We start from the raw sequence: 24,951 nt of genomic DNA on the forward strand, positions 1-24,951 counted from the left end.
TTGGAACAATATTCATGGGAAATAGAGAAAACATGGGGTTTCCACTTTACTTCATTCCCAGGGTGTACGCTTTGACATCTGCGATCCCTGCTCATTTCTTAAATCCCTCGATCTTCTTGATCTTTGTCTAGAAGAGCCAATTCCTTTTTCAGATCATTCCTTTGGATGAACTACTAGACAAAAGAGAAGGGAAACAATCAAAATCAATGAAGTAAAAATAAAGAGAATCTCATGAGAATTCATGTAGCTAGTGAGAAACATCTCCATTTTGCAAGCACCGTTAGCTTCAACAATGTTAGGAAAAGTTCTGAAGAACAGGTAGCAGAATCATTCTATTTTTATTTTTATTTTTATTTTTAGAATTTACGATGTCCCTAACAATCATGATCTGTGTGTGTGAGAGACCTGGAGTTATTTATTTATTTAACACTTACAGCTAGACAGTTCTCTAAGAGTTTTAGAAATACTAACTTTTTTAATCTCCACCATTTGAATGGCTCTGGGGGAGAGAAGGCCATCGCACTGAACTGCAATAGTTAAGAAACTGCCTTCAAAATGTAGCAAAAATAATAATTTTGCCTCTCTCTTCAATTCAGTTGCCTCATATTACATTTTTCAAGCCCAATTGTAATTTTTATTCTTCAATGTTTATGCTTTCTTCTTGTAATATGAAAGGTTTTGAAAGACTTTGGATAGTCTCCTTTAAATTGCCTGTATTTTTCTGCCAGCTATTGAGCAATTTATGTTATCTGTTTTTGAGAAATTTATGTATTTTTTTCATCTCAAGGTCTCAGGAACTCTTGATCCTCATCCTTTCACTCCCAGCTCAATAATTACAATACAATACAATACCCTTTGTTCGGAGTAGCTACTAAATAATCACTTGTTGGACACATGCCTGGGCCCTAATTCTGATAAGTTATAAGCAATTGGGCAAAACCCCTAACTTTCAGGAGCTTAACAATTTAGGAGGAGCCTCGAAGGCCGCTACTTTGGCAACCATTGCCAGGAAAATGTATTCACATAGATCTTGTCTATCTAGCCTTTTTAACTTTTCACATAAGTCTTTTGGGAGGTTTGGGGTGTTTGTGGTTGGGAGCTTGAGTTCAACTTGTATTTGACTTGCTCTTGTGCTAACTAAAGGTTAAAGTGTAGCTTAAGGGTTGCTGCGGTAACTGGCAAAATAAAGAGCTGATTATGACATGTTTGTGGGATACCTTTTATAGATAAGTGGCCTAGGACAGATGGTAGCAGACTGGGACATATAAAGAGAGGAGTAGCATAAGTGTCAAAGTATAGATCTAAGGAAACCAGTTCCCCAAGATCATGGCATATCACTGTGGAACCAGAAGAGCAGATCATGAAACACAGCTTGGTTGGTATAATAATATATAGGTAGAAATGGAGAGAAGTAAAAATGATTTAAGTTTTGTTTTTGCCATTGTAGCATACAGAATTCTTCTGTTTTTGTAATACTTCTTCCTTTTGTTATTCCAACCTGTGTATGTACTATGAATCTTGTCTGTATCTTCACAGGTTTTGGGTTCTTGACATGTAGCTTTTTCTCCAGGTAAAAAGTTCTTCCTCTTTGGTAATAGTTGTAAAGTTATTACCATCTCATATGTTTAGTCATTTCATTTCATATGACTACCTCTTTTCTTATAAACATAGTCCCTTAGTAGCTTTTTCCTTGCCATTGTATGCTTATTTTCTTAGTGTTATTGTACTTACATTTTAAAAAATTAAATATCTCTGAAGCTTATGCAGTATGAAATTTTGTCTATTAATTTAAAATATATTCATTAAACCTTATTACCTACCAAGAATATTAAACTCTGAAAAGTAAAATAAGCAGTAGAAGATCCACTTGTTCACTGGTGTACTCCATATTTTTCTTCTATTCAGATGGTGTGATTTTGACTTCTGTTCTATCCTTAACCACTGCCTTTTATATTCACCCTGTCTTTACTCAGTCTTAACCATATCTTTTGTAACTTTCCAGGTACCCTGGGGATTTTAACAGTGGCTTTCAGTAGTTCTTGGTATTAACCTTGATACTGTGGCTACCTAACTATGGGTCATCATTCTCTTTGGAATTTTTATCAACTGTAAAATAGAAATGATTTAACTACTTACAAGATAGTTGTGAAAGACAAGTTATTTTAACCTATAATTATTCATAGAAATGACTTAATAAGTATTTATTGAATGATTATGAGTACAGAAAGTGTTCAGGAGAATATTCAGAGACATTTCATCTTTTTACTTAAACAGAAAGGTAGAGGAGGGCTGGGCATGGTGGCTCACACCTGTAATCCTAGCACTCTGGGAAGCCAAGGTGGGAGGATCCCTTGAGCTCAGGAGTTCAACACTAGCCTGAGCAATAACAAGACACCACCCTCACCCCCACACTTCGTCTCTTCTAAAAATAGAAAAATTTAGCTGTTTATGGGGGTGGGTGCCTGTAGTCTCTACTTGGGGGTCAGGAGGATCTCTCAAACCCAGGAGTTTGAGGTTGCTGTGAGCTAGGCTGACGCCATTGCACTCTAGCCAGGACAGCAGAGTGAGACTCTTGTCTCAGAAAAGAAAAAAAAAAGGCAGAACAGGCTGGCCCTGGTGGTTCGCTGACACTCTGGGAAGCCTAGGTGGGAGGATCACTTGAGGCTAGGGATTTGAGACCAGGCTGAGCAACATAACCAGACTCCCAAACTCCCTTTCTAAAGAAAAAAAAAAAAGTAAGAAGAAAAGACAAATTATCCCTGGGCATGGTGTTGACCTCCTGTAGTCCCATCTAATCAGGAGGCTGACGTAAAAGGAAGCTTGTGTCCAGGACTTGAAGGTTGCAGTGAATTAATATGAGGCCAGTGCACTAAGCCTGGGTAACAAAGTAAGACCCTGTCTCAAATAAATAAATAAACAAATTACAAAAGAAAGAAGAGAGAGAGAGAGAGAGAGAGAGAGAGAGAGAGAGAGAGAGAGAGAGAGAGAGAGAAAGAAAGAAAGAAAGAAAGAAAGAAAGAAAGAAAGAAAGAAAGAAAGAAAGAAAGAAAGAGAGACCCAGAAAGGCAAAGGAATCTTGGTTTTGCCACTTTGTAGATGTAATTGAACAACCCCTCCAGTATTTGCTTTCCTTCTTTGAAAAATGGGCACCGCGATGGTGCCTACCTTACAGAATTATTGTAAGCATTAAATGTGATAATATATTTAAAGTGATTAGGACAGTACCGGGCATATAATAAGTGCCCAATAAATGGTAGCTATTATTAACCTGTCTTATATCAGGAATGGAACTCCAAACAATCCTCGTGTCTGGTATTAGGTAATTTAATTCTGCCTAATATAATCAAGATTTTTTTTATTCTATTGCCAGAATGAATGGTTATGATCTTACTGATATAACTTGTCATGAACTATCTCAAGACAATCCCATTATTTTAAGTATACCACCGATTAGCTGAACAGGGTTGATGATTGAACCAATTAAGTATGTGAAAACTTTTTGTGCTATACCAATGTCGCCACTAATATTTTTTAATTTAAGAATATTATAGGAGCACAAATGTTTTGGCTACATGTATTGCTTTTGTACAATTTGAGTCAGAGCTGCAAGTGTGCCCATCACTCAGATAGTGTGCAGTGTACCTGCTAGGAGTGATTTTACCCATCCCCTCCTCCCATGACTATTTTAATCAATATCTCTCATTTCACTAGGTTTGTCTTCTCTGCTGGTTCTCTATATGGTTCCTAAAATGTGGTTTTCCGAATTATTAGCATGGAGTTAAGATTTCAGTATTCAATATGGCTCATTAATTGGTGGTGAAAAATTCTAAGAGAGCAGGTGTTTTTTGTTTGTTTGTTTTGAGACAGAGTCTCACTCTGTTGCTTGGGCTAGAGTCCAGCAGCATCATCATAGCTCACTGAAAACTCAAAGTCCTTGGTGCAAGCCATCCTCCTGCCTCAGCCTCCCGAGAAGGTGGGACCACAGGCACGTGCCACCCTTCCCAGCTAATTAGAAGTAAGCAGTTCTTAAAATGTTATGAGACATGGCAGCATTGAAAGAATGTTCTGGTTATTTTGTTTGTTTGTTTTTGAGACAGAGTCCCACTATGTCACCCTCGGGAGAGTGCTGTGGCATCACATCTCACAGCAACCTCGAACTCTTGGGCTTAAGCGATTCTCTTGCCTCAGCCTCCCAAGTAGCTGGGACTACAGGCGCCTGCCACAACGCCTGGCTATTTTTTGTTGCAGTTGTCACTGTTGTTTTAGCTGGCCAGGGCTGGGTTCGAACTCACCAACTTTGGTGTATGTGGCTGGCGCCAAGCCAAAAATATTTATGCCCTCTAATACTACCTGAAATGGAAAAACTTATTTAGGTGGATGCTAAATTCTGAGACATTTGGTTTAGGAAAATAAGCTTGAACTCAAATCTTTGGAGATTAGCTGAGTCCTTTGTTTCTTAGGTGAATAGCTGCGAGGAGCCAGGTTTTATACCATATAAAAATACACACTGAAAAAAAAAATACGCACTGTACAATTATAGTACGAAATGAAACCATGTTGAAAATGATTGGTCTGTGAAATTGGTTCAATTATGTTAGCATCTTACCAACACCCTTTGCGAGCAAGTGGATTCTAAATACTTAGGAAGGTTTTCTTCTTCTTCTTCTCAGACTTTCGGTTTTTTAGATTACAGAAGTGTAGTGTGCCTGCTGTTACAGGGTGGAAAAATTCGTCACAGGAGGCAACCAACTTGTTGGCCTCAGTCATAAGGTGATGATGCGCTAGCCCCCCAAACAGAGAAAACGGGGTATTAGACACAGGACAGAAATGATAGTGCTCCCATCCACCTCACTCCTCCAAGCCTCGCCCTGCCCCTCCTCCCCCAATGGGTAAGGAAACCGTGCCAGGGTTAGTCAAGTAGCAGAGGAGCAACCACGGCGAACCTACACCAGGAGCACAGAAGGGAGGGCCAAGCAAGGAGAAAAAGGCGGCTCTCTGACTGCGCGCCGCTGTCGAGGCTGACACGGGCGCCTAAGCTGATTTCTGCGTAAACCGTGGGTCCTCGAGGCCAGCCGCGGGGCGCATGCGTCGAGGGGCGGGGCCAACTAAAGGCGGTTTGTGTGGTTTTTGTTTGAGTCGGAAGAACAAACCCGGGGGAGCCGCAACGAAGAGAAACGTTGGAGTGGCAAGGTTCAAGACGGTGAAAGCTTAATTCTCCGTTTGCTTTATAGGCTTGGAGGTGGGCAGATTTCTCATCTTTCGGGCCCCAGAACGTGGGATAGGAGGTTCCGAGGCAGTCCTGCCCACTTTGTGTTCGCTGGCGTTAGGGATGCTCGGGCTGCAAAGGTGAGCACTTCCACTCATCTTAAGAGCTTTATCCTCTTTTCTTTTTTTCCCTTTGCCTATCTCCTTACATCATCTCACCAGATTGACATGCCCTTACGTGAACGGGAGCCAGAAAACCTTGAGAACGTCGAACTAAGTAGTAGCTACTTTCTCAACACCGACATGGCACAGGAGAATATGGAGCTGGATTTGGGGCTGCTTCCGAGTTCGATCACCACAGACAGCAACATCATGAAAAGATCCAACAGCGTGCCTCTAATCAGTGAAATTAGGTGAGCAAGGTTGAGATATTGAAGGAGGTGAGCAGGTGTGGGGGTTGTCGGGGAAACTGACTTCCCATAGCCTGCCCATCCTTTTATTTATCAAGGTTCTGTTCTTTATTTAACAAGGTATCGCCCTCGTTCCTGGTGTCCAGAGATCCCACCTTCAGCCTGGGGGAAAGTGGGACGGTTTGACCTGAGGGTGAGCGCACACCCACCCTGAGGTGGACACCGGTCTGAACCTGAACATCCTCTCCTGACAGTCCACCTGGACCTGAAAGCAACAGCCAATTGGCGTGGAGCACGACCTTTTTCTAACTTCACCCCATCTCTTATCCACTCCTTTGAAGAAACTGAGGCTCCTTCCCCTTTTGCCTCCAGATCTTCTGCCATGACTTTAATTTTTGTCTGTTTTCTCAGCTGCTTTGTCACCTCTGACCTTCACCTCCAGCATACTTTGAGACCGAAGTAGCTGTTAAGTAAATTAGTTTGGGCTGTTTTTACACCTAGTTTTTATTTTAGCGAAACGTTTAGGTAGCCAGCTACTCTGGAGGCTGCGGGTGGATCACTTGAGCCCAGGAGTTTAAGGTTGCAGTGAGCTACAATGATGCCACTGCATTCTACCCCATGGGGACAGAGAGAGACCCTGTCTCAAAAAAGAAAATCAGAAAAGTTCAGGTACCATAGAAAATTGATCTCCTAAATTACACATTATCAGTGGGTGATTATAAGGGGGGAGAAAAATGGTTCTTGGGGGAAGTATGAAAAATTTTTACTCTCTTTATGTATAAAGTACAGATAAACTGTATGTGTATGTATATACAGTATGCACATATGTACATGTGCATATATAGCATGTATATGCAGTATATCTGTGCTTTATACATAAAGAGATATACAGTATATATGTGATATTAAAACCTTGCGAAAGGGGAACAACTTAGGGGGAAAATGTTTAAAGAGGCTCCATAGAAGGCCAATAATAGAAAAAGTATTTAGAAACATTTTGCTAAAAGATGGTTAACTGTATTCCCTGGACGTATCTGAAAGTCTGGCTTTACTAAATCTTATTTCTTTTTAAAAAAATTATTTTGAATTATTATGGATACATTATAAGTTCATAATATAGTATCTTTGTAAGGTACAAGCAATGCTGATACAGGTATTCAATGTGAATTAAATCAAGGTAATTGGTGTTTCTAAAATCTATTTCTTAAATTAGGATTTTAATTAAGATCTTGGATCTATATCATAAGGTTTTCTAGATATTGTAAAACTGTCCGAAAAATGCATTCACTACATGTTATTAACTTTGCTGCTCACCTTTTGTGGCATCATGCCAACTGGTAGTTGTAATTCACAATATCATGGACTGTTAGAAAGGGAGTCAGAGACCTCATCTACCTTCCTTATTTAACATATGAGGAAACTGAGGCCCATAGATCTTCAAAATGACATGGACCTTGTGTCTCCTGATTCCTGAACTAGTATTTTGTATCAATATCTAACTTGATAAACTCTTAAACGAATGCAGCCTTTGGATCATTTGAGATAGAAGAGAATATATTGTCACAAAATAAAAAGCAAACTAAGATTGACAAAAAAATACATTACCTTTTTAAACTAAACAGGTAGAAAAATAAAGGTGTGGGACTCTGCATGTTGTGCTGAGAATAAGAACATTCTATAAACTCAGGATTTTGCTCTAATCCTATTGTGAGAATAAAAGAATTGTTATGGGATCCACTCTGCTGTTAGAAGAGTGGAGAGGAGAATGTTGGTTTTATTGGAAGGCATTATGAAAAGAAGAAACAGGTTGTAAATAGATGCTAGAGGATGTGTACTTAGAGGAATATGTGGGTCTTCTTTAATGTAGTAAACACAAGGAAGGGGGGAGGCCAGCCCCCCCCTTCCCTTATCCCCTAGTTCCTAGAAGCAAAGAGATCTCAGTTATCCCTTCTTATCTTACTTCATTCTGCACAGGATAGAGGTTTTGTTTTTGTTTTGCTTTGTTGCTTATCATATTAGAGCATAGTTACAGTGTTGAATTCCATAGCTTAAGATCCTAATAACATGAAGTAGAATTTGTACAGAAAGGTGATACTAATATATTTATCTAGTAGGAATTAAAGATACAGAAACCACAAAGTGGACCAAGTCCAGGGACTCTAGTCCACCAGAAGTAACATAGGAGTAATGTTTGACATGCCTGAGGTCAGGGAACTTGTCCAAATGATCTGCAGGCATATTGTATGCTGTTGTAGCGAGCTTAGGGTGTAGTCACAGAAGTTTTTCTCGAGCAGGACAAATTTAGAGTAGGATTACACTGAGCCTTAGTTGACTTCATTTCACCTCAGTTCTTTTCAATTGCGCGTGCATGCAGGCACACTGCTCACTTTTCTTACTTTTACTTCCTTGCGACTAAAATACTTTTTGTCTTGCCTCTTTCTAAACTACATCTGACATTAAAGCATTCTGTTGACAACTTGCTAAGTATTGTGCCTCTTTCGAGTAATTTTCTAATTTTGCTTCATGTTTCTTGTATATAAAGACCCTGTCTTGCACCAATATTTGCAGAATTAAATTCCTTAAACTTGTTCCTTAAATGTCAACTCTTGAATGCAGTATTATTGTATTAAAGAAGTTCTTGCATTGTTTTGTGTACATCTTGTATTAATAAAAATACCAATGTGAAAAGTTTTGAACCTCTTGGTTCTTTATCCTTTGTATCCTTATAGTGGTATGACTTTATTGCTGGTGTTAATAATTTTATTGAAGGTAGGGTTTTTTTCTTCTCTTTTTCTAACTCTTATTAGGACTTAGAGATTAGGTTCTTGGATTCCTGCCAGTTCCTCCCCTCTTTAAAATCCTCTAGCCTGACTCTGGTTTTTTTTTACTGTTTGGGTTCATTGAGGGTACAAAGATTTAGGTTGTACTGATTGCATTTGTTAGGTAAAATCCCTTTTATAATTGTGTCCCACTCCCAAGAGATGTGCCATACACCATGACCCCCCCAACCCCCTCTCCCCACTCCTTCATTCCCCTGCCCCCTACTTTGTATTAGATCATCTACTATGTTCACATTAGAATTGAGTACATTGGATTCTTGCTTCTCCATTCTTGTGATACTTTACTAAGAAGAATGTGTTCCAACTCTATCCAGGTTACTATAGAAGATGTAAAGTCTCCATCTTTTTAATGGCTGAATAGTATTCCATGGTGTACATATACCACAGCTTGTTAATCCATTCCTGGGTTATGTTGATGGGACTGCAAAGTAATACAACCTTTTTGGAAGGAAGTATGGAGAATCCTCAAAGAACTCAAATTAGACCTCTCATTTCATTCTGCAGTCCATTACTAGACATCTACCCAGAAGAAAAAAAATCATTTTATCATAAAGACCTATGTACTAGACTGTTTATTGCAACTCAATTTATTGTCGCCAAAATCTGACTCTGTTTTAACTGTCATTGCCTCTATTCTATTTGAAAGGTAAACTACGGCCTGAAGGCCAAGTCCAGCCTGCCACTTGGTTTTGTAAATAAAATTTTATTGGAACAGAACCATGCCCATTTGTTTACTTATTTTCTGTAGCTACTTTTCCACTACAGTGGCAGTGCTGATTCGTTACAACAGAAGATTGTACAACCCACACAGCTTAAAATATTTACTGTCTGGCCCTTTGCGTAAAGATTTTCCTCTCCATCTGGTAGGTGAACTTTTTTTTTTTTTTTTGCACTTTTTGGCTGGGGCTGTGTTTGAACCCGCCGTCTCTAGCATATGGGGCCTTCACCCTACTCCGTTGAGCCACAGGCACTGCCTGGTTGTTGAACTGTTATAAACCTGGATAATTGGGGCAGTGCCTGTGGCTCAAGGAGTAGGGCACTGGCCCCCATATACCAGAGGTGGTGGGTTCAAACCCAGCCCTGGCCAAAAACTGCAAAAAAAGAAAAAAAAATAAACCTGGATAACTATGGCCATGAAAAATGATTGCTTTGGGAATGTAACTGACATAAATCTGTTGTAGTGTAGACAGAGATGCTTACTGATTAGTTCATGTGGGGCATTGAACATCCATCCATTTGTCCTTCACTTTTTCCAAGTTAGAAGTAGCATGTAACTCTGTTCTAGATCGTCACCTAGGGTTTATAAATTCACGTTGAATGAGTCATACTGGTTGATGTATATGCTACCTGAGTTTGTTTCTTTCAGTTATAGTCTTTCTAAATAAAGTTGGCAGACAAAAATAAGAGCATACATAAAAAATAGTGGAAGTATGTAACCTATTAGTGTCCCTCTGATTTCCTGTCAAGTCACTGCCAAAGCGTATTTCTGTTCTCACAGGGGAAATGGGAAAGGAAGGAAAAACCAGACCCCTCCATGTATCTCGTCCTTCATATATTCCTGAGTTACTGCTTATTACATGAAATCACCAGGCTACAAATATGTATGTCAAGGCTTAATAGGCTTTTTTTTTTTTTTTTTTTGAGACAGAGTCTCACTGTGTCGCCCTAGGTAGAGTGCTATGGCATCATAGCTCACAGCAACCTCAAATTCTTGGGCTCAAGTTTTTCCAAGGGCGGCTGCGGGGTGAGTGTCTCCTTTGTTGAGGGACCGAGGAGGTAGGGCGGGGGTTCTGGGTTGGGCGTGCGGACCCTCCTTTTCTTGGCGGGGTCCGGGCATGTAGTTCCGCTCCTCGTTATGTGCGGAGGTAGAGGAAAAGGGCTCCAGCCCACTCTGCTTGGCGTCTTCCGTGCCGGCGGCTGTCCGTCTGCCGGTTCTATCCTCAAACGCCGGGACGCTGCAAAAAAAAAAGAAAAATTCCTGGGCTCAAGCGATTCTCTTGCCTCAGCCTCCTAAGTAGCTGGGACTACCTGTGTCTGCCACAGCGCCCAGCTGTTTTTAGAGGTGGGGTCTCACTCTGGCTCCAACTGGTCTGGAACCTGTGAACTCAGGCAATCCACTCGCCTCAGCCTCCCAAGTGCTGGGATTACAATCGTGAGCCACTGTGCCTGGCCTGGGCTTTTAATCGAAAAGGGAATATAAATACTGAAAGGACTTAAATGTATCTTAAAAGTGCTTAGGGAGGTAAGGAAAAGTGCTAGGGAATTCAAAGAAGGGAGGGAGAAATTTCAGGGGTGTTGGTAAGGGATAAGGAAAAGGTTAATGGAGAAGGTGGCATTTGAGATGGGCCTTGTGGATTGATAGGATACATAACAGAAGGGAGGGGGCCTGACGGCTGAGACAGCATTCCAAGTATATAAAACAGACCTGGAGGCAGAGACACATAGGTCTATTCTAGAGAGCTCAATGGTCAACTTTACCTGGATTGTTGCCTTCCAAAAGTTCATCTGCTGACCAGTGCTGATCCCAGGTGAGGTTTTCACCAACCTTTGCCTTTAAAAAAAGTTAAGTACAGCATACTTAAATATATTGCTGCGCAGTTATTAACTGTCCTTGCTGGGTGAGACTGTACTGTACCCTGAAACTGTTATTCCCCTACTTTTCGTTTTTAATACCCAAATGTCCTTTTCCAAAGGAAATGATATTGGTTGATGGTGGATTTTTTTTTTAATAAAAGAATTTACTTGGCATAAGAAAAAGGTAGTAACTATATGTTTGTGCCTAGATTTTGTTTTGAAATTTTACTAGTCCATGAAGTCCAAAAGTCTGGAGCCTCCAAAAGTGGGGAGGGCTTTGAATGTCAGCGTCAAGAATGTAACTGTATTTGGCAGGCAATGAAGAGGTTCACGGGAAGTTGCGAGCAGGAGAGCAAGCTGTTCCTTAGGAAGGTGTCCCTGCTAGTCTGTTAAGTTTCTGGAAGGGAAAGAAGGGAGGTGAGCAGACCAATTAGACTATTGCAGAGTCTGTGGAAAAGGAAAAAGGCTTTGAATTGTTTTTTGGCAAGGAGCCTAAAAAGAATAAGGCAGATGTAAGGGGGAGTATAGAGGTAAAACCTAAAAGGCTGGAAAAAAAAGGTTTTAAAAATTATGTCTTATCTTGGGAGAAACCTAGATTAAGGGCACATAGGAACCAGCTGTATTTATTTATTTATTTATTTATTTTTGAGACAAGAGGTCTCACTCTGTTGCCCTGGGTAGAGTGCCGTGGTGTCATTATAGTTCACAGCAACCTCTAACTCTTGGGCTCAAGCAATCCTCTTGCCTCAGCCTCCCCGGTAACTGGGATTACAGGCACCAGTCTTGATGCCTGGTTATTTTTTCTTTCTTTCTTTTTTTTTTTTTAGTAGAGACAGAGTCTGGCTCCTGCTCAGGCTGGTTTTGAACTCCAGAGCTCAAGTAATCCATCCACATCAGCTTCCCAGAGTGCTAGGATTATAGGCGTGAGCCACCATGCCCGGCCCTGTCTGTATTCTTGCAACTTCCTGTGAGTTTTAAAGTATTTCAAAAAAGGTTATGTTAACCAGTTTGATGAAAGCATTCCAAATTATATATAAAATCAGCACATTATACTCCATAAATGAATTAATGTACACAGTTATGCTTTAATAAAAAAGGAAAAGATACCAAGGTAAGTTGGTGTGTGCCTATAGTCCCAGCTATTCAGGAAACTGAGGTGGGAGGATCACTTGAGGCCAGGAGGTCAGGGCTGCAGTGCACTATGATTGCACCTGTGAATAGCCGCTACATTCCAGCCTTGGGCAACATAGCAAGACCCAGTCACAGAAAAAAAGATAAGGAAAAGGTGACTTCTTCAAGGTTACAAGCTCAAATAGGACTGAGGCCACCTGGGTAGCCAACTGTGAAAGCTGAGGACACAGATACAGTCCTCAGCGGGCAGTGGCCATGCAGCTTCCTTCCATTGTTGCTACGTGAGAATGTGGGCCAGTGTTGCAAAATGCTGTAAATTTTCAATTGTAGCCAGAAATCTAGAATCTGGATTTTTTGTGTGTGAAATCTCAGTGTACACAATGAATTAAAAAACATTAACACCATGTAGGCCAAACAAAACACATCTGTGAAAAAAATCTCAGTTCTATGGACCCCTGCTGTTACCCGTTTCCCCAAAAATAAGACATCCTCCGAAAATAAGACCTACTTACAGGAAAGATAAGACGTCCCCTGAAAATAAGACCTAACGCATCTTTGGGAGCACACCTTAAAATAACTGTCTTATTTTTGGGGAAACAGGGTAGTTATCCCTCTTGTTTGGGTGAAAGTTTGGGAGTTGAGAGGTAATTGGTGCTTGCATATTGCAGCTTCAACCATAAATTTATTTATTTATTTTTATTTTTTGAGACAGAATCTCACTCTGTTGCCCCAGGCTAGCATGCCATGGCTTTGGCTTAGCTCATAGCAACCTCAAACTCTTGGGTTTGAGAGATCCTTGCGCCTCAGCCTCCCAAGTACGTGGGACTACAGGCGACCACCATGACTCATATCTAGTATTTCTATTTTTAGTAGAAAAAGGGTCTCACTCTTGCTCAGGCTGGTGTTGAACTCCTGAGCTCAAGGGATCCTCCTACCTCAGCCTCCCGGTATGCTAGGATTATAGGAATGAGCCATCTTGCCCAGTCTTCAACAATACATTTAAATCTGTTACCGGTTTACTACTGAAAATGATGTATCTCAAAGGTCACAGTAAATAATACTTATCCTCAGTAGTATGATTAGAGGTAAAGTGGCATCCATAAGAATTCCTTTCCTTATATGGAAACTTGTTTATGCTCAGAAGACTAAGGCTGTGTGTGTGTATGTGTGTAAATTTCTACGTCTGCACAGCTGTCTTCACCAAAAAGCCATTTACATAAATGGCATTGTTAAGTATTTGAAATATTTTTTTAACTGTTGTAAAGGATTTTGTATAACAAGTGTTTTCTATTTTCTTCTTAGTGATAATTCACAGATGTTTGAACCTGACACAGTGAGAATAATAAGAAACAGTACAGTATTGATGAGTGAACAGTGTCTGGTAAGGAAATGCTTACCGTAGCCTCCCTGTCTAAGGCTTGTGGTTATTGGTCTTAACCAGGTGGTTCTCAAACTCCAGTGTGCAATATGGAAGGCTTATTAAAACACAGATGGTTGACTAGGTCTCACTCTCAGAGTTTCTGATTCAGTAAATCTGGGTAGAACTTGAAAATTTGCATTCCTAACAAGTTCTCACATTGAGAAACACTACTCTAAACATTACTGAAGGAAAAATAAACACATCAACTATAGCTATGATTGCTTTGCTGCAGCTGCAATAGAATTAATTTTTAAATCCCGTATGGATTTAACTTTGAGATTTTATGTATAAGACCATCTGGCTTCCAATTTTTAAAAGAACATTCAATTTTGAGAGGAAAATTTGTAGACTCTCCTAAAAGTAGTTTCCAGGCTTTTAGTTAGATCTTTATCTCAGATTTATCTTGAATTGTAAATAAAATTTGCTTTTCATGGTTTTATAATGCAGTTTCTAAATTATAACATTTTCCTGCTAATTATCCTGTAAACATAGGGAATGTACTTGCAGATCAGTAAACCAAAGTGAATAAATCATTTATTATGTGATTATTTATTATGAAATTCACATAACATTCAATTAACTTTTTTTTTTTTTTTGGGCAGTTTTTTTGGCTGGGGCCAGGTTTGAACCCACCACCTCCGGTATATGGGGCCGGCAACCTACTCCTTGAGCCACAGGCGCCACCCTCAACTAACTCTTTTAAAGCATACAATTCAGTGGCATTTAGCATATTCACAATGTTGTTCATTGTAGTCTCAAAAAGTACACAACCTTGTCTTATTCCTTTATCATGTTAAGGAAGTTCCCTTCTGCTCTTACTTGCTAAGTAGTTTAATCATGAAAGGGCATTAAATTGTTTCAAGTGCTTTTTCTGTATCTCTTGGAATGATCATGTGTTTTTACCCTTTTGTTCTATAAATATGATGTATTACAATGATTTTCTCATGTTGAACCACCCTTGCATCCCTGTGATAAATCTTTTAGCATCTATATTCATAAGGGATCTTGATCTATTGTTTTCTTGTATCTTTGCCGGCGTTTGGTATCAGGGTAACATGGTCTCATGGAAGGTATAAGAGGTACTTCCTTCTTTTTTATTTTTGGAAGAATTTGAGTAGGATTGGTGTTGATTCTTCTTTAAATGTTTGGTAAAGTTCCAGTTCACCAGTGAAGCCATCTGGTCCTAGACATTTCCTTGTTGGGAGGTTCTAGTTCTTATTATAGGTATGTTGAGATTTTCTATTTCTTCTTAAATCGGTTTGGTAATTTATGTGTTTCTAGGAATTTGTGCATTTCATCTAGATTATCTAATTTATTGGCATATAATTCATAGATTTATTTTATAATATGACTTGTAAAAAATTACAGTGTTTATAGAACATATTTTAGTGAAATATCATAATTTAGAACCAATTTTAACATGTTGCCTCCCAATCTTAAATCTGGACATTTTCCTCTCCCTAGAATGATATTCAGTGATTTTCAAAAGTTCATTAGTGTTATGATAGAAAAAATTAGAATCATTCATTAAACAAATCTTCCTTCTTTCCAATCACTTAGTCATTCCTTCCACAATATTTATTAAGCACCTGCTTGCCTACCAAAGCCTTCTTATCCATCCAATCTTCTTTTCTACTCAGCCAAATCAACAAATATTTTTAGAATTTACTATGTGTTAGGCCCTGATCTAGTTGCCATGGAGATCTAACATAGTTTGGGGACTTAATGGGAGGGGTTCACATCTTAATTGAGATCTTACTAATGAGAAGGAGTTAACCAGTTCGGGATATAGGTGGCAAGGACAGACAATTTTCACAGTAGAAAACAGCCTGCCTGAAAGCATGGAAGTGAAAGGGAGTATGTTGTGTAGAAAATAGAGTGTGTACAGAAAGACGGTTTGAAAGAAGTGCATTATAGCTAGAGTGAAAGTAAAGATGAGGCGATGAGGGTGGAGAAGCAAACTAGTACTACAAGATCTTGTAGGGACTTTAAGTGATGCTAAAGATACTGCACTTTATCAGTGGGAAGCCAGTGAAGAGTTCTAAATTAATGACTGACATGATAAGATTTGCATTTTTAAAAGATTGCCCTGGCTATAGAGTGCAAAGGTAGATTGTAAGGGGGCAAAAGCAGATGCAAGAAAATCAGATAAGAGGCTGTTGCCATAACCCTGGCTAAGAGCTGATGGTAGCTTGGTACTGTGATGTTAGTAGGAATGGAGGGAAGTCTCAGATGCAGGAGAAATTTCAAAGGTGGAATCAATGATAATAAATTAGATGGAAAATGGGAAGCAGTGGAGGCAAAAATGACTCTTAGGTCTCTGGCTTGGGCAACTGATGAGATGGCAATTCCAGAGAATAAGAAGAGACCATTGGAAGAAGAAAATCAGGTTTAGAAAGCAAGATGAGTTTAGCTTCAGACATGTCACATTTGAGGTTCTCTGGAGTCTCCAATCCCAGAGAATATTGGATATACTACTTTGAAGCTCAGGAATGATATCTGGTCTAGAAATAACTATTTAGGAATTGTCAGTAGATCATTATTTAAATCTGTGGGAAGGAATGGTATGACCTATAAAGAGATCTATAGAAGGAGCAGAGTCTGCAGGACAAAGCTTTAAAGATCACCAACACTTAAACATCAGTCAGAAGAATCCAAGGACTAAAATGGAATGGTCAGAGAGGTGGGAGGGGTCTCAGAAGAGAGTAGTACTATGAAAAACCAAGGGAAAGTGGCAAGTCTTATTCTGTCAAGCAGTTAAACAGACTGAAAAGTGCCCTTTGAGCTACTGAAACAGATTGTGCATGAATTTCTTATATTTGCAAGCAATTTCAGGTGAGAAGAGGGATGGATGAGATGCAGAAAGACTGGACTGGGTGGAAGAATGACTGAGAAATAAGGACCTATAAATATCACTGCACATCTAAGCTCACTTGTTTGGGGGCAAGTTGTCCTTTCTATGCCTTAATTTCCTCATCTCTAAAATGAGAATGTAATAGTATCTGCTTTATAGGTTTGTTGTGATTACATTAATCAGTATAAAACACTCAGCACAGCACTGACACATACTAAATGCTCAAAAAACGTTAGATGTTTTCATTAGCAATAGTACATATAGGCAGCAACCGTGTACCTGGCATTTCTTAATACATAATATTCCTTAGGAATTCTAGGCTCTTAATTTGCATAAAGTTCAGTTTAATATAGTGCATATTTAAAATGAACCACCTTATACAACAGATTGTGTTTGGCAGAATTGAAGTCATTTTAACTTATCAAATGATGGGAATTTCAAGGCTTGTTGGTTTAGCTTGCTGTAACAGCACTATGCATATGTGTTTATTTTGTGAAAGTACCACTTCAGGTTATTGTAAGCCTTACGTCGAGTATATACTTTCTTTTAGTATAGAAATGCTGAACTATCTAGGAGAATGACATGATGAATTAGAATGCTTTTAGCAGAAGCAACAAAATCCAATTAGAAGAGACTTAAACAATAAGGAACATTTATTATCTCAAATAATAAGAAGCCCTGAGGAAAGGAGTTTCCAGGGTTGGTTAATTCAGTAGCTGCCTTCATCAGAGACCCAGGTTCCTCCCATCTCTCTACTCTACCATCCTTGGAAGGCTTGCTGGCCTATGTACCTACTAATTAGACCCAGGGATCAAAATCTGTGTATACCATGCTCTGATGTAGTATATTTACAGGTGTTGAGAAGGATGTGTGTGAAGGTATTAGTAGTAGTTATCTGTGGAGATGGAATTATAGGAAGAATTTTATTTTTTACTTTATGCATTTCTATACTAGTTGAATGATTTTCACAAAGCATGAAGAAGAGAGGCCTTTTCATTTCTAGCTGACATATTACAAAATAGAAGCAGCATTCTTGCAAAAATGCAAGCACCATTAAGGAATACCATAAATTATAAGTTTAAAGTTTCTAGCCCCGGGCGGCGCCTGTGGCTCAAGGAGTAGGGCGCCGGTCCCATATGCTGGAGGTGGCAGGTTCATACCCAGCCCAGGCCAAAAATAAAATAAAATAAAATAAAATAAACTTAAAAAAAAAAAAAGTTTCTAGCCCCTACTGGACTGTCCTCAAAATTGGTGTTGGAGGTACCTAAAGTAGTCAAATTCACAGAGACATAAAGTGGAATGGTGGTTGCCAGGGACTGGGAGGAGAAAGGAATGGGGTGGTGGTGTTTATAGGGTATCCAACCTGTGGTCCGTGGGTCACATGGGGATTATACGAGGACGGTTTTGTTTATCTATGGTGTCAGATATTGCAAAAATTATGCATGGACTTCTTTTTAGCTCATCAGCTTTTGTTAATGTTTGTGTATTTAATGTGTGGCCCAAGACAAGTCTTCTTTCAACATGTAGCAGAGAAGAAAAAAGGTTGGACACCCCTAGTAGAGTTTCAGTTTTGCAAGATGACTTCGAGTTCTGGAGATTGGTTGTACAACCGTGTGACTGTATTAAACATTAATGACCTGTACACTTTAAAGTGGTTATGATAATTTTTATTTGTGTTTTAGCATACTTTTAAAAATGATGCTGCTTTTCATGTATTTCAATACAGGTAAAACAATGTTTTAGGAAAAAAAAAATCACTGTAACAGAGGGCATGGATGAGCCGTAAGTTTCATTTAACACACAAATAAAGATGCAAATTTTCCAAGCATTGTAAAAAAAAAACTGTTACTTCACAATTATTTTGTTTAATTAATCGTAAATGTTTTTTCCACCACTCTGTGAAAATCATTCCACCCCATTTCTGATGAGCAGAAACTAGAGGCTCTCTTCTGATTATTAGGACTGTGCCTTCCCCCACGACTCACTCCTTTGCTTTATCTCCTCAGAACTCCAAGTTTGGCATGCCTATTCCTTACTCTCCCACCAGGAATTCTCCTCCTGGCACCTCTGCTGAATCTGGGTGCAGCTGCATCACTTCTCCATGCCTGCCCCCTCCTATTGCAGAGGGACCAGGAGAAATGTCTCATTTTCCTAGCAGAAAAGGTTGTGCTTTTCTTGAGCAATTCATCTGTTTTAATTTTACTCCTTCTGATTAGGTTTTGCTTTTCACATTGGCAGTCACAAACCTTAAATCCAGTGTAGGGCCCGTGGATAGAGCTAGTATATAATACGCTTCCACATTCCTGGCCCTACTTTATGCCCTGTCCATCTAGCATGTGTTTAGTTTATGTTAAGCACTGTTGTAAGCGACTTAAATCATTTCTGGAACCAGGCAGACACATTATGAACATAGCAAACAACCCTTTGTTCAGGATTTTCTAAGTGTTTTGTCTCTAGTACTAAGTAGGAAATGGCATAAAATACTTGGGAAAGTAAAAAATAATTTTTTAAAAATTTTATATCTTTACACTATTAGTTTTCTGTGTTCTCTCTTTTAAATACTAAGCTTGGTATTTCCTCCTCTCTTAGTTCCTTCACTGGAGAAAATTCTTAGGAATCAGCTTCACCCAGCACCCACCTCTTTCTATCCCTCCCGCTTGCTCACACCATGACATTATTCTCTCCAAGGACTACTTCCCTCCAAGGACAATTTTTCTCTAGAGTGCGAGAGAAAGGCTCAGTGAGAAATTTACACAAAAGACACCAGTGAGGTTTATTGACATCTCAGGAAACTCATTATTTCTATTTTAACACTTTGTTTCATGTAGAAAAATTATCTAAGGCAATTCCCTTGCAAATACCACCTGTAGTACCTACTTAATTTGGGGAGAATTCTCTTCCAGAAGCCTTGCTTTGTTCAATTAATTTCCCACATTATTACTAAAGAATTAGCTAATATAATATTTGACCCATTTTGTCCAATTAAGAAAACCTTCCTGTGGCTTATGATTCTATAGTTCAAATTCAAATCCTACCTACCCCAGACATCTCACACTATATCCCTTGCTGATGTCATCAATTTCAGTCAGGCAGTCTTCTCATGATTTCCTGGATAAAGGTTTCCAATGGGAAATTCTAAGCCTTTGTCTAAACCTAATCTGGTCCCTTCCTATCCCTTAGGTGTCAATTAAAAATAATGTCTTCTGGCTCAGTGCCTATGCTCAGTGGTTAGGGTGCTGGCCACATACACTGGGGCTGGAGGGTTCAAACCCGGCCCGGGCCTGCTAAACACCACCAACAACAAAGATAGCCAGGTGTTGTAGTGGGCACCTGTAGTCCCAGCTACTTGGGAGGCTGAGGCAAGAGAATTGCTTAAGCCCAAGAATTTAAGTTTGCTGTGAGCTGTGACGCCATAGCACTCTACTGAAGGTGACATAGTGAGACTCTGTCTCAAAATAAATAAATAAATAAATAATAATGTCTTCCAAGAAGTCTTTCATAATTAGTTTAGAACAGTTTGCCACACCATGTAATTCTCTCTCTTTTTTAATAACATGTCATAATGCAGCTAAAGTCATAATTTTTATATAGATAGGATACAAGGTCTGACAAGTTCACGAACTTGGCACCATGTGCTTACGTTGGCAACACTGTACAAACAGCTTGGTAAGGTTTCATAACCCTGGTATTTCAGTGTTTCTCAGCTAGGTTCATGTTGACATGTGACCGTGTCTTGCTGAGTGGCATTCACTATCATTGTTGCATGTTTTTGTGTGCCATCACGAGAATGTTGGAGGTTAAATTAGAGCAACAAACAAACGTTTCTTGTTAAATTTGGCAAGAGTGGAAGTGAAATCAGGGACATGTTAGCCCAAGTTTGTGAGGATAATACCATGAAGAAAATGACAGTGTACAAATGGACTAAATGTTTTTCTGAGGGGAGAGAAAGTGTCACTGAAGAAGAGAGGTTGGGGCAGCCAGTAATGAACAGAACTGATGAAAACATTGCAGAAATTCATCAAATAGTGCATCAAAATTGTCAGTTCACTGTGAGAAGCATAGGAGACCAAGTAAAAATCAATAGAGAAACAGGAAAATCTTAACCAAAAAGCTTGGCTGAGAAAGATATGTGCAAAAAATGATCCACCAGGATCTCACCAATGAACAAACTAAAGGATAGCTGAAGTTTTCCTAGACCCTTTGGAGAGGAAAGACCATGTTTGGGGCCTTATTATCCCTAGTGATAAAACATGGGTGTCGAAGTGCACAGTGGAAGTCAGCCAATTCTCCACCACCCAAAAAGTTCTGTAGTACAAATAAGGAGTCAAAATAACATTGGTAACTTTTTTTTTTTTTTGAGACAGTCTCCCTATGTTGCCCTCGGTAGAGTGCCATGGTGTCACAGCTCACAGCAACCTCAAACTCTTGGGTTCAAGCAATTCTCTTGCCTCAGCCTCCCAAGTAGCTGGGACTACAGGCGCCCGCCACAACACCTGGCTATTTTTTGGTTGTAGTTGTCGTTGTTATTTAGCTGGCCCGAGCTGGGCTCAAACCTGCCAGCCTTGGTGCATGTGGCTGGCGCCATAACCACTGTGCTACAGGTGCTGAGCTGGTAACCTTTTTTTGACATCAGAGGGGTTTCACATTATGAATTTGTACCAACTGGACAGTTAACCAAGTTTACTATTTGAAGTGCTGAAAAGGCTGCATGAAAAAGTTAGAGAAAAACAACCTGAACTTTTTGCCAACTCATGGCTCTTGCATCATGACAATGCACCAACTCACATGGCACTGTCTGTGATGGATTTTTTAGCCAGTAAACAAATAACTGTACTGTAACACTCTCCCTACTCACTTGATCTGGTCCCCAATGACTTTTTTTCTTTACCTGAAGGTAAAGGAAATATTGAAAGGAAAACATTCGATGACATTCAGGACACCAAAGGTAATATGACAACAGCTCTGATGGCCATTCCAAAAAAATAGTTCCAAAGTTGCTTTAGAGTGTGGACTAGGCACAGGCATTGATATATAGCTTTACATGGAAGTACTTTAAAGGTGACCATAGTGATATTCAGCAATGAGGTATGTAGCACTTTTTGTAGGAAGAGTTCACGAACGTAATGGTAGACTTTGTATGTATATATTTAGGTTCAGGTTGGCATGTCTTTCCAATTAGATTATAAACCATAGTTTTTAACATTATATATTATGAATTTTCTGGGCATTTGAATTATAAACATATGAATATCAGTAGCATGGATTAAACATTAAAATTCTGTTTATTCAAAGATATGTATATGTGTATATATGTGTGTGTGTGTGTGTGTATACATATTTGAGATTTTTTTTCAGGAAAACCTAAATTCTTCACATTTGGTTCATGCCCTATATGACTTTTCCATGAACAGTGCTACTAAATGGGAACATTAGGGAAGAATATCTAAAACTGTGTGTAAACAACAATATTTTCTGCTTGCTTTGTTTTTTTATAGTATGCCTTAAGAATGGACATACAAACTTTTTTTTAAAATTAGCAATATCTAATAGTAGAAAGATACAAGGAAATTGATATTTGAATACCCTGTTGGAACAGAAATTTGTGTAAGCTTTCTGGAACGCAGTTTGGCAATGTGCATCATTAACCTTGTGGGCCAGAAATTTCAACTCTATAAATTTATCCTAAAGAATTAATTAAGGTTGGGGTGGTGCCTGTGGCTCAAAGGAGTAGGGCGCCGGCCCCATATGCCAGAGGTGGCGGGATCAAACCCAGCCCTGGCCAAAAACTGCAAAAAAAAAAAAAGAATTAATTAAGGTTATGTGCTGATCATTTAGTGGTTACCAAAAAGAACAAAGGGACATGTACAAAGATATACTTTAAAGGATGTTATCACAGTGTTATTTATAAGGGCTAGCAAAATATTTATAAGGGCTGGCAAGAGTCTGACTGTCCAACGATAGGGAATAGGTTAAATGAAACAGTCTTTATTACTTTTCTTTGAATTCCAGTTTTAGCAATGACTGTATAACCCCCCACCCCACCCTTGGACAAGTTGCTTAATCTCCCTGGCCCTCAGTTTTCTAATCTTCAAAATGGGAGCCATAATAATGCCTACATCATGTGGTGAGAATTAAGTGAGCTAAAACATGGCTGGTACATAATAAGTGCTGCTTGTTATTATGGTACATACATGTAGTATAATATTTAGCCTTTAAAAATAGTGTTGCAAGGGCGGCGCCTGTGGCTCAGTGAGTAGGGCGCCGGCCCCATATGCCGAGGATGGCGGGTTCAGACCCAGCCCCGGCCAAACTGCAAAAACAAAAGAAAATAGCCGGGCGTTGTGGCGGGCGCCTGTAGTCCCAGCTGCTCGGGAGGCTGAGGCAAGAGAATCTCGTAAGCCCAAGAGTTAGAGGTTGCTGTGAGCCATGTGACGCCACGGCACTCTACCCGAGGGCGGTACAGTGAGACTCTGTCTCTACAAAAAAAAAAAAAAAAAATAGTGTTGCAGATGAATTGTAAGATCTCAGAAAGTATTAAGTTAGACACACACACACACACACACATAATTTTCTAAAAATCCAAACTATAAAATAGTATGTGTGATAGGATTCAGGCATAGAAAAACAAACATTGAAATATTTACCATGATCATCTCTAGATGGTGGGTGATGCTGTTTTTTCCCCTCATTATGTTTTATTCCAGACATTTGTTGCTTTATAATGAGAAAATAGTGAGTCAGTTTATGATTTAAAAAAGATCAGCATGAACAGCAGAGCACAAAGGAATTTTAGGGCAGTGAACGTGATCTATATGTGGATTTGTATCATACATTTGTCCAAACCCGCAGAATGTGCACTAGGAGTGAATGAACCTTAGGGTAAACAGACTTTGGGTGATAATGATGTGTCAATGTAGGTTCATTGATTATAACAAATGTATCACTCTGGTGGAGGATGTTGATAGTGAGGGAGTCTGTGTGTACATGAGGGCAGGGGGTGCATGGGAACTCTCTGTGCCTTCTATAATTCTTCCATGAATCTAAAACTGTACTAAAAAAAAAATAAAGCTGCTCTAAAAAATGAAGCCTATTAAAAAATAAAAAATAAAAGGTCAAATAGGAAAAAGAATGCTGGGTAGCAGGAGACATTAGCTGTAACTAGGCTGTAACCTAGTTTTATAAATCTGCATATAATCCAAGTTACTACTCATAGATAATTAAATAATGGATCTAGAGTGTTTGATGATGGTGGTGATAATGGCGATAATGATAGTCAACCATTTATTGAGCATATACTGTGCACCAGGTGCTGTGCTAAGCATATGACATACATTATCCCCTTATTACATTTAATATGAATTAAACTTGAAAAAGAAGCTCTGGTATTTTGTTACAACACTATTTTCTATAGCAATAGATCATATATCCAATGAATCCCTTTAAAATGTAAGGTATATCCAGAAAAGTTTCCTCATTTTTGTGAGAAGGGTCAGCTGGTAGCATTATTGATTTAATTAGAAATTTCCTCACAGTATCAACCCTGGAACATGATGAGTATGCACCATTCTTGAGTTGCTGACCTGTCAGACACCTCCTTTATACCCATCCTCTGGATAGCAACTGAACCAGTTTAGGGCTGATGAATATCTGAATGTGTCTATTGCAAAGTTAAATAGATGGTGCTATTAGGTACAACCTGCTTTTCTCCTATATGTACCAGAGTAGTTTTTTTTTCACAGTCCAGACTTTTTGAGTGTGGCATTTAAAGCTTTCCAGCGTCTTCACCCTTTGGCCTCAGAGCCTTCTATTCCTCCATGAACTTCTGGCATTCCACTCACATGGGGCCATTAACCTTTGCTAAAACATGCCAAGGCCTTTCACTTGTCTGTTGCTTATGCTGTCAAACTCCTCATCCTACAAGGCCCAACTCTTATCTGTTTCCCACTGCCTACGCACATGTACTTAATCTTTGCTTTTCATTCCTACCCCACTTTGCCTCTGTTTAACACTCATTTCCTTGTCTCATATAATATTTGCTTTCATGACTGGTTTCCTCAGTGGATTTTAAGGTCACTGAGGACAATAACTATGGTTTACTAGTTTATTTTTTTAAAACTCTCCTTCCTCTCTAAGTAGAAAAATAGCTTCTTCTTAAATATAATACGGACTCAAAAATATTGGAATACTTAATTAGCCATATTTTTTTTAATTTATTTTTTATTAAATCATAGCTGTGTACATTAGTATGATCATGGGGCACCATACACTTGGTTCATAGACCGTTTGACACATTTTCATCACACTAGTTAACATAGCTTTCGTGGCATTTTCTTAGTTATTTTACTAAGACCTTTACATTCCACATTTACTAGGATTCACATAAACCCTTGTAAGATGCACCGCAGGTGTAATCCCATTAATCCCCCTCCCTCCACCTACCTCCCCCCTCCCTCCCCTCCCTTTCCCCCTTCTCCCTATTCTTAGGTTGTAACTGGGTTATAGCTTTCATGTGAAGGT

The 24,951-nt window shown here is 39.2% G+C and overlaps 1 protein-coding gene and 1 non-coding gene across 2 annotated transcripts in view; both read left to right on the forward strand.

Moving 5' to 3' along the window:
• Positions 1-5,493: 5,493 nt before the first annotated feature.
• The window catches only part of PABIR3 (PABIR family member 3), a 47,061-nt gene continuing 27,603 nt past the window's right edge, over positions 5,494-24,951 (forward strand). The window contains 2 exon segments of the mRNA XM_053579102.1: positions 5,494-5,618; positions 5,736-5,808. Of these exon segments, the coding sequence (XP_053435077.1) occupies positions 5,509-5,618; positions 5,736-5,808 (183 nt within the window). The 5' untranslated portion in view covers positions 5,494-5,508.
• LOC128578815 (small nucleolar RNA SNORA57) lies at positions 10,265-10,413 on the forward strand. Its single transcript, XR_008377924.1, has one exon. It is a non-coding gene; the product is annotated as a small nucleolar RNA SNORA57 (small nucleolar RNA).

Source organism: Nycticebus coucang, chromosome X (genome assembly GCF_027406575.1).
Source record: "Nycticebus coucang isolate mNycCou1 chromosome X, mNycCou1.pri, whole genome shotgun sequence".
NCBI classification, from domain to species: domain Eukaryota; kingdom Metazoa; phylum Chordata; class Mammalia; order Primates; family Lorisidae; genus Nycticebus; species Nycticebus coucang.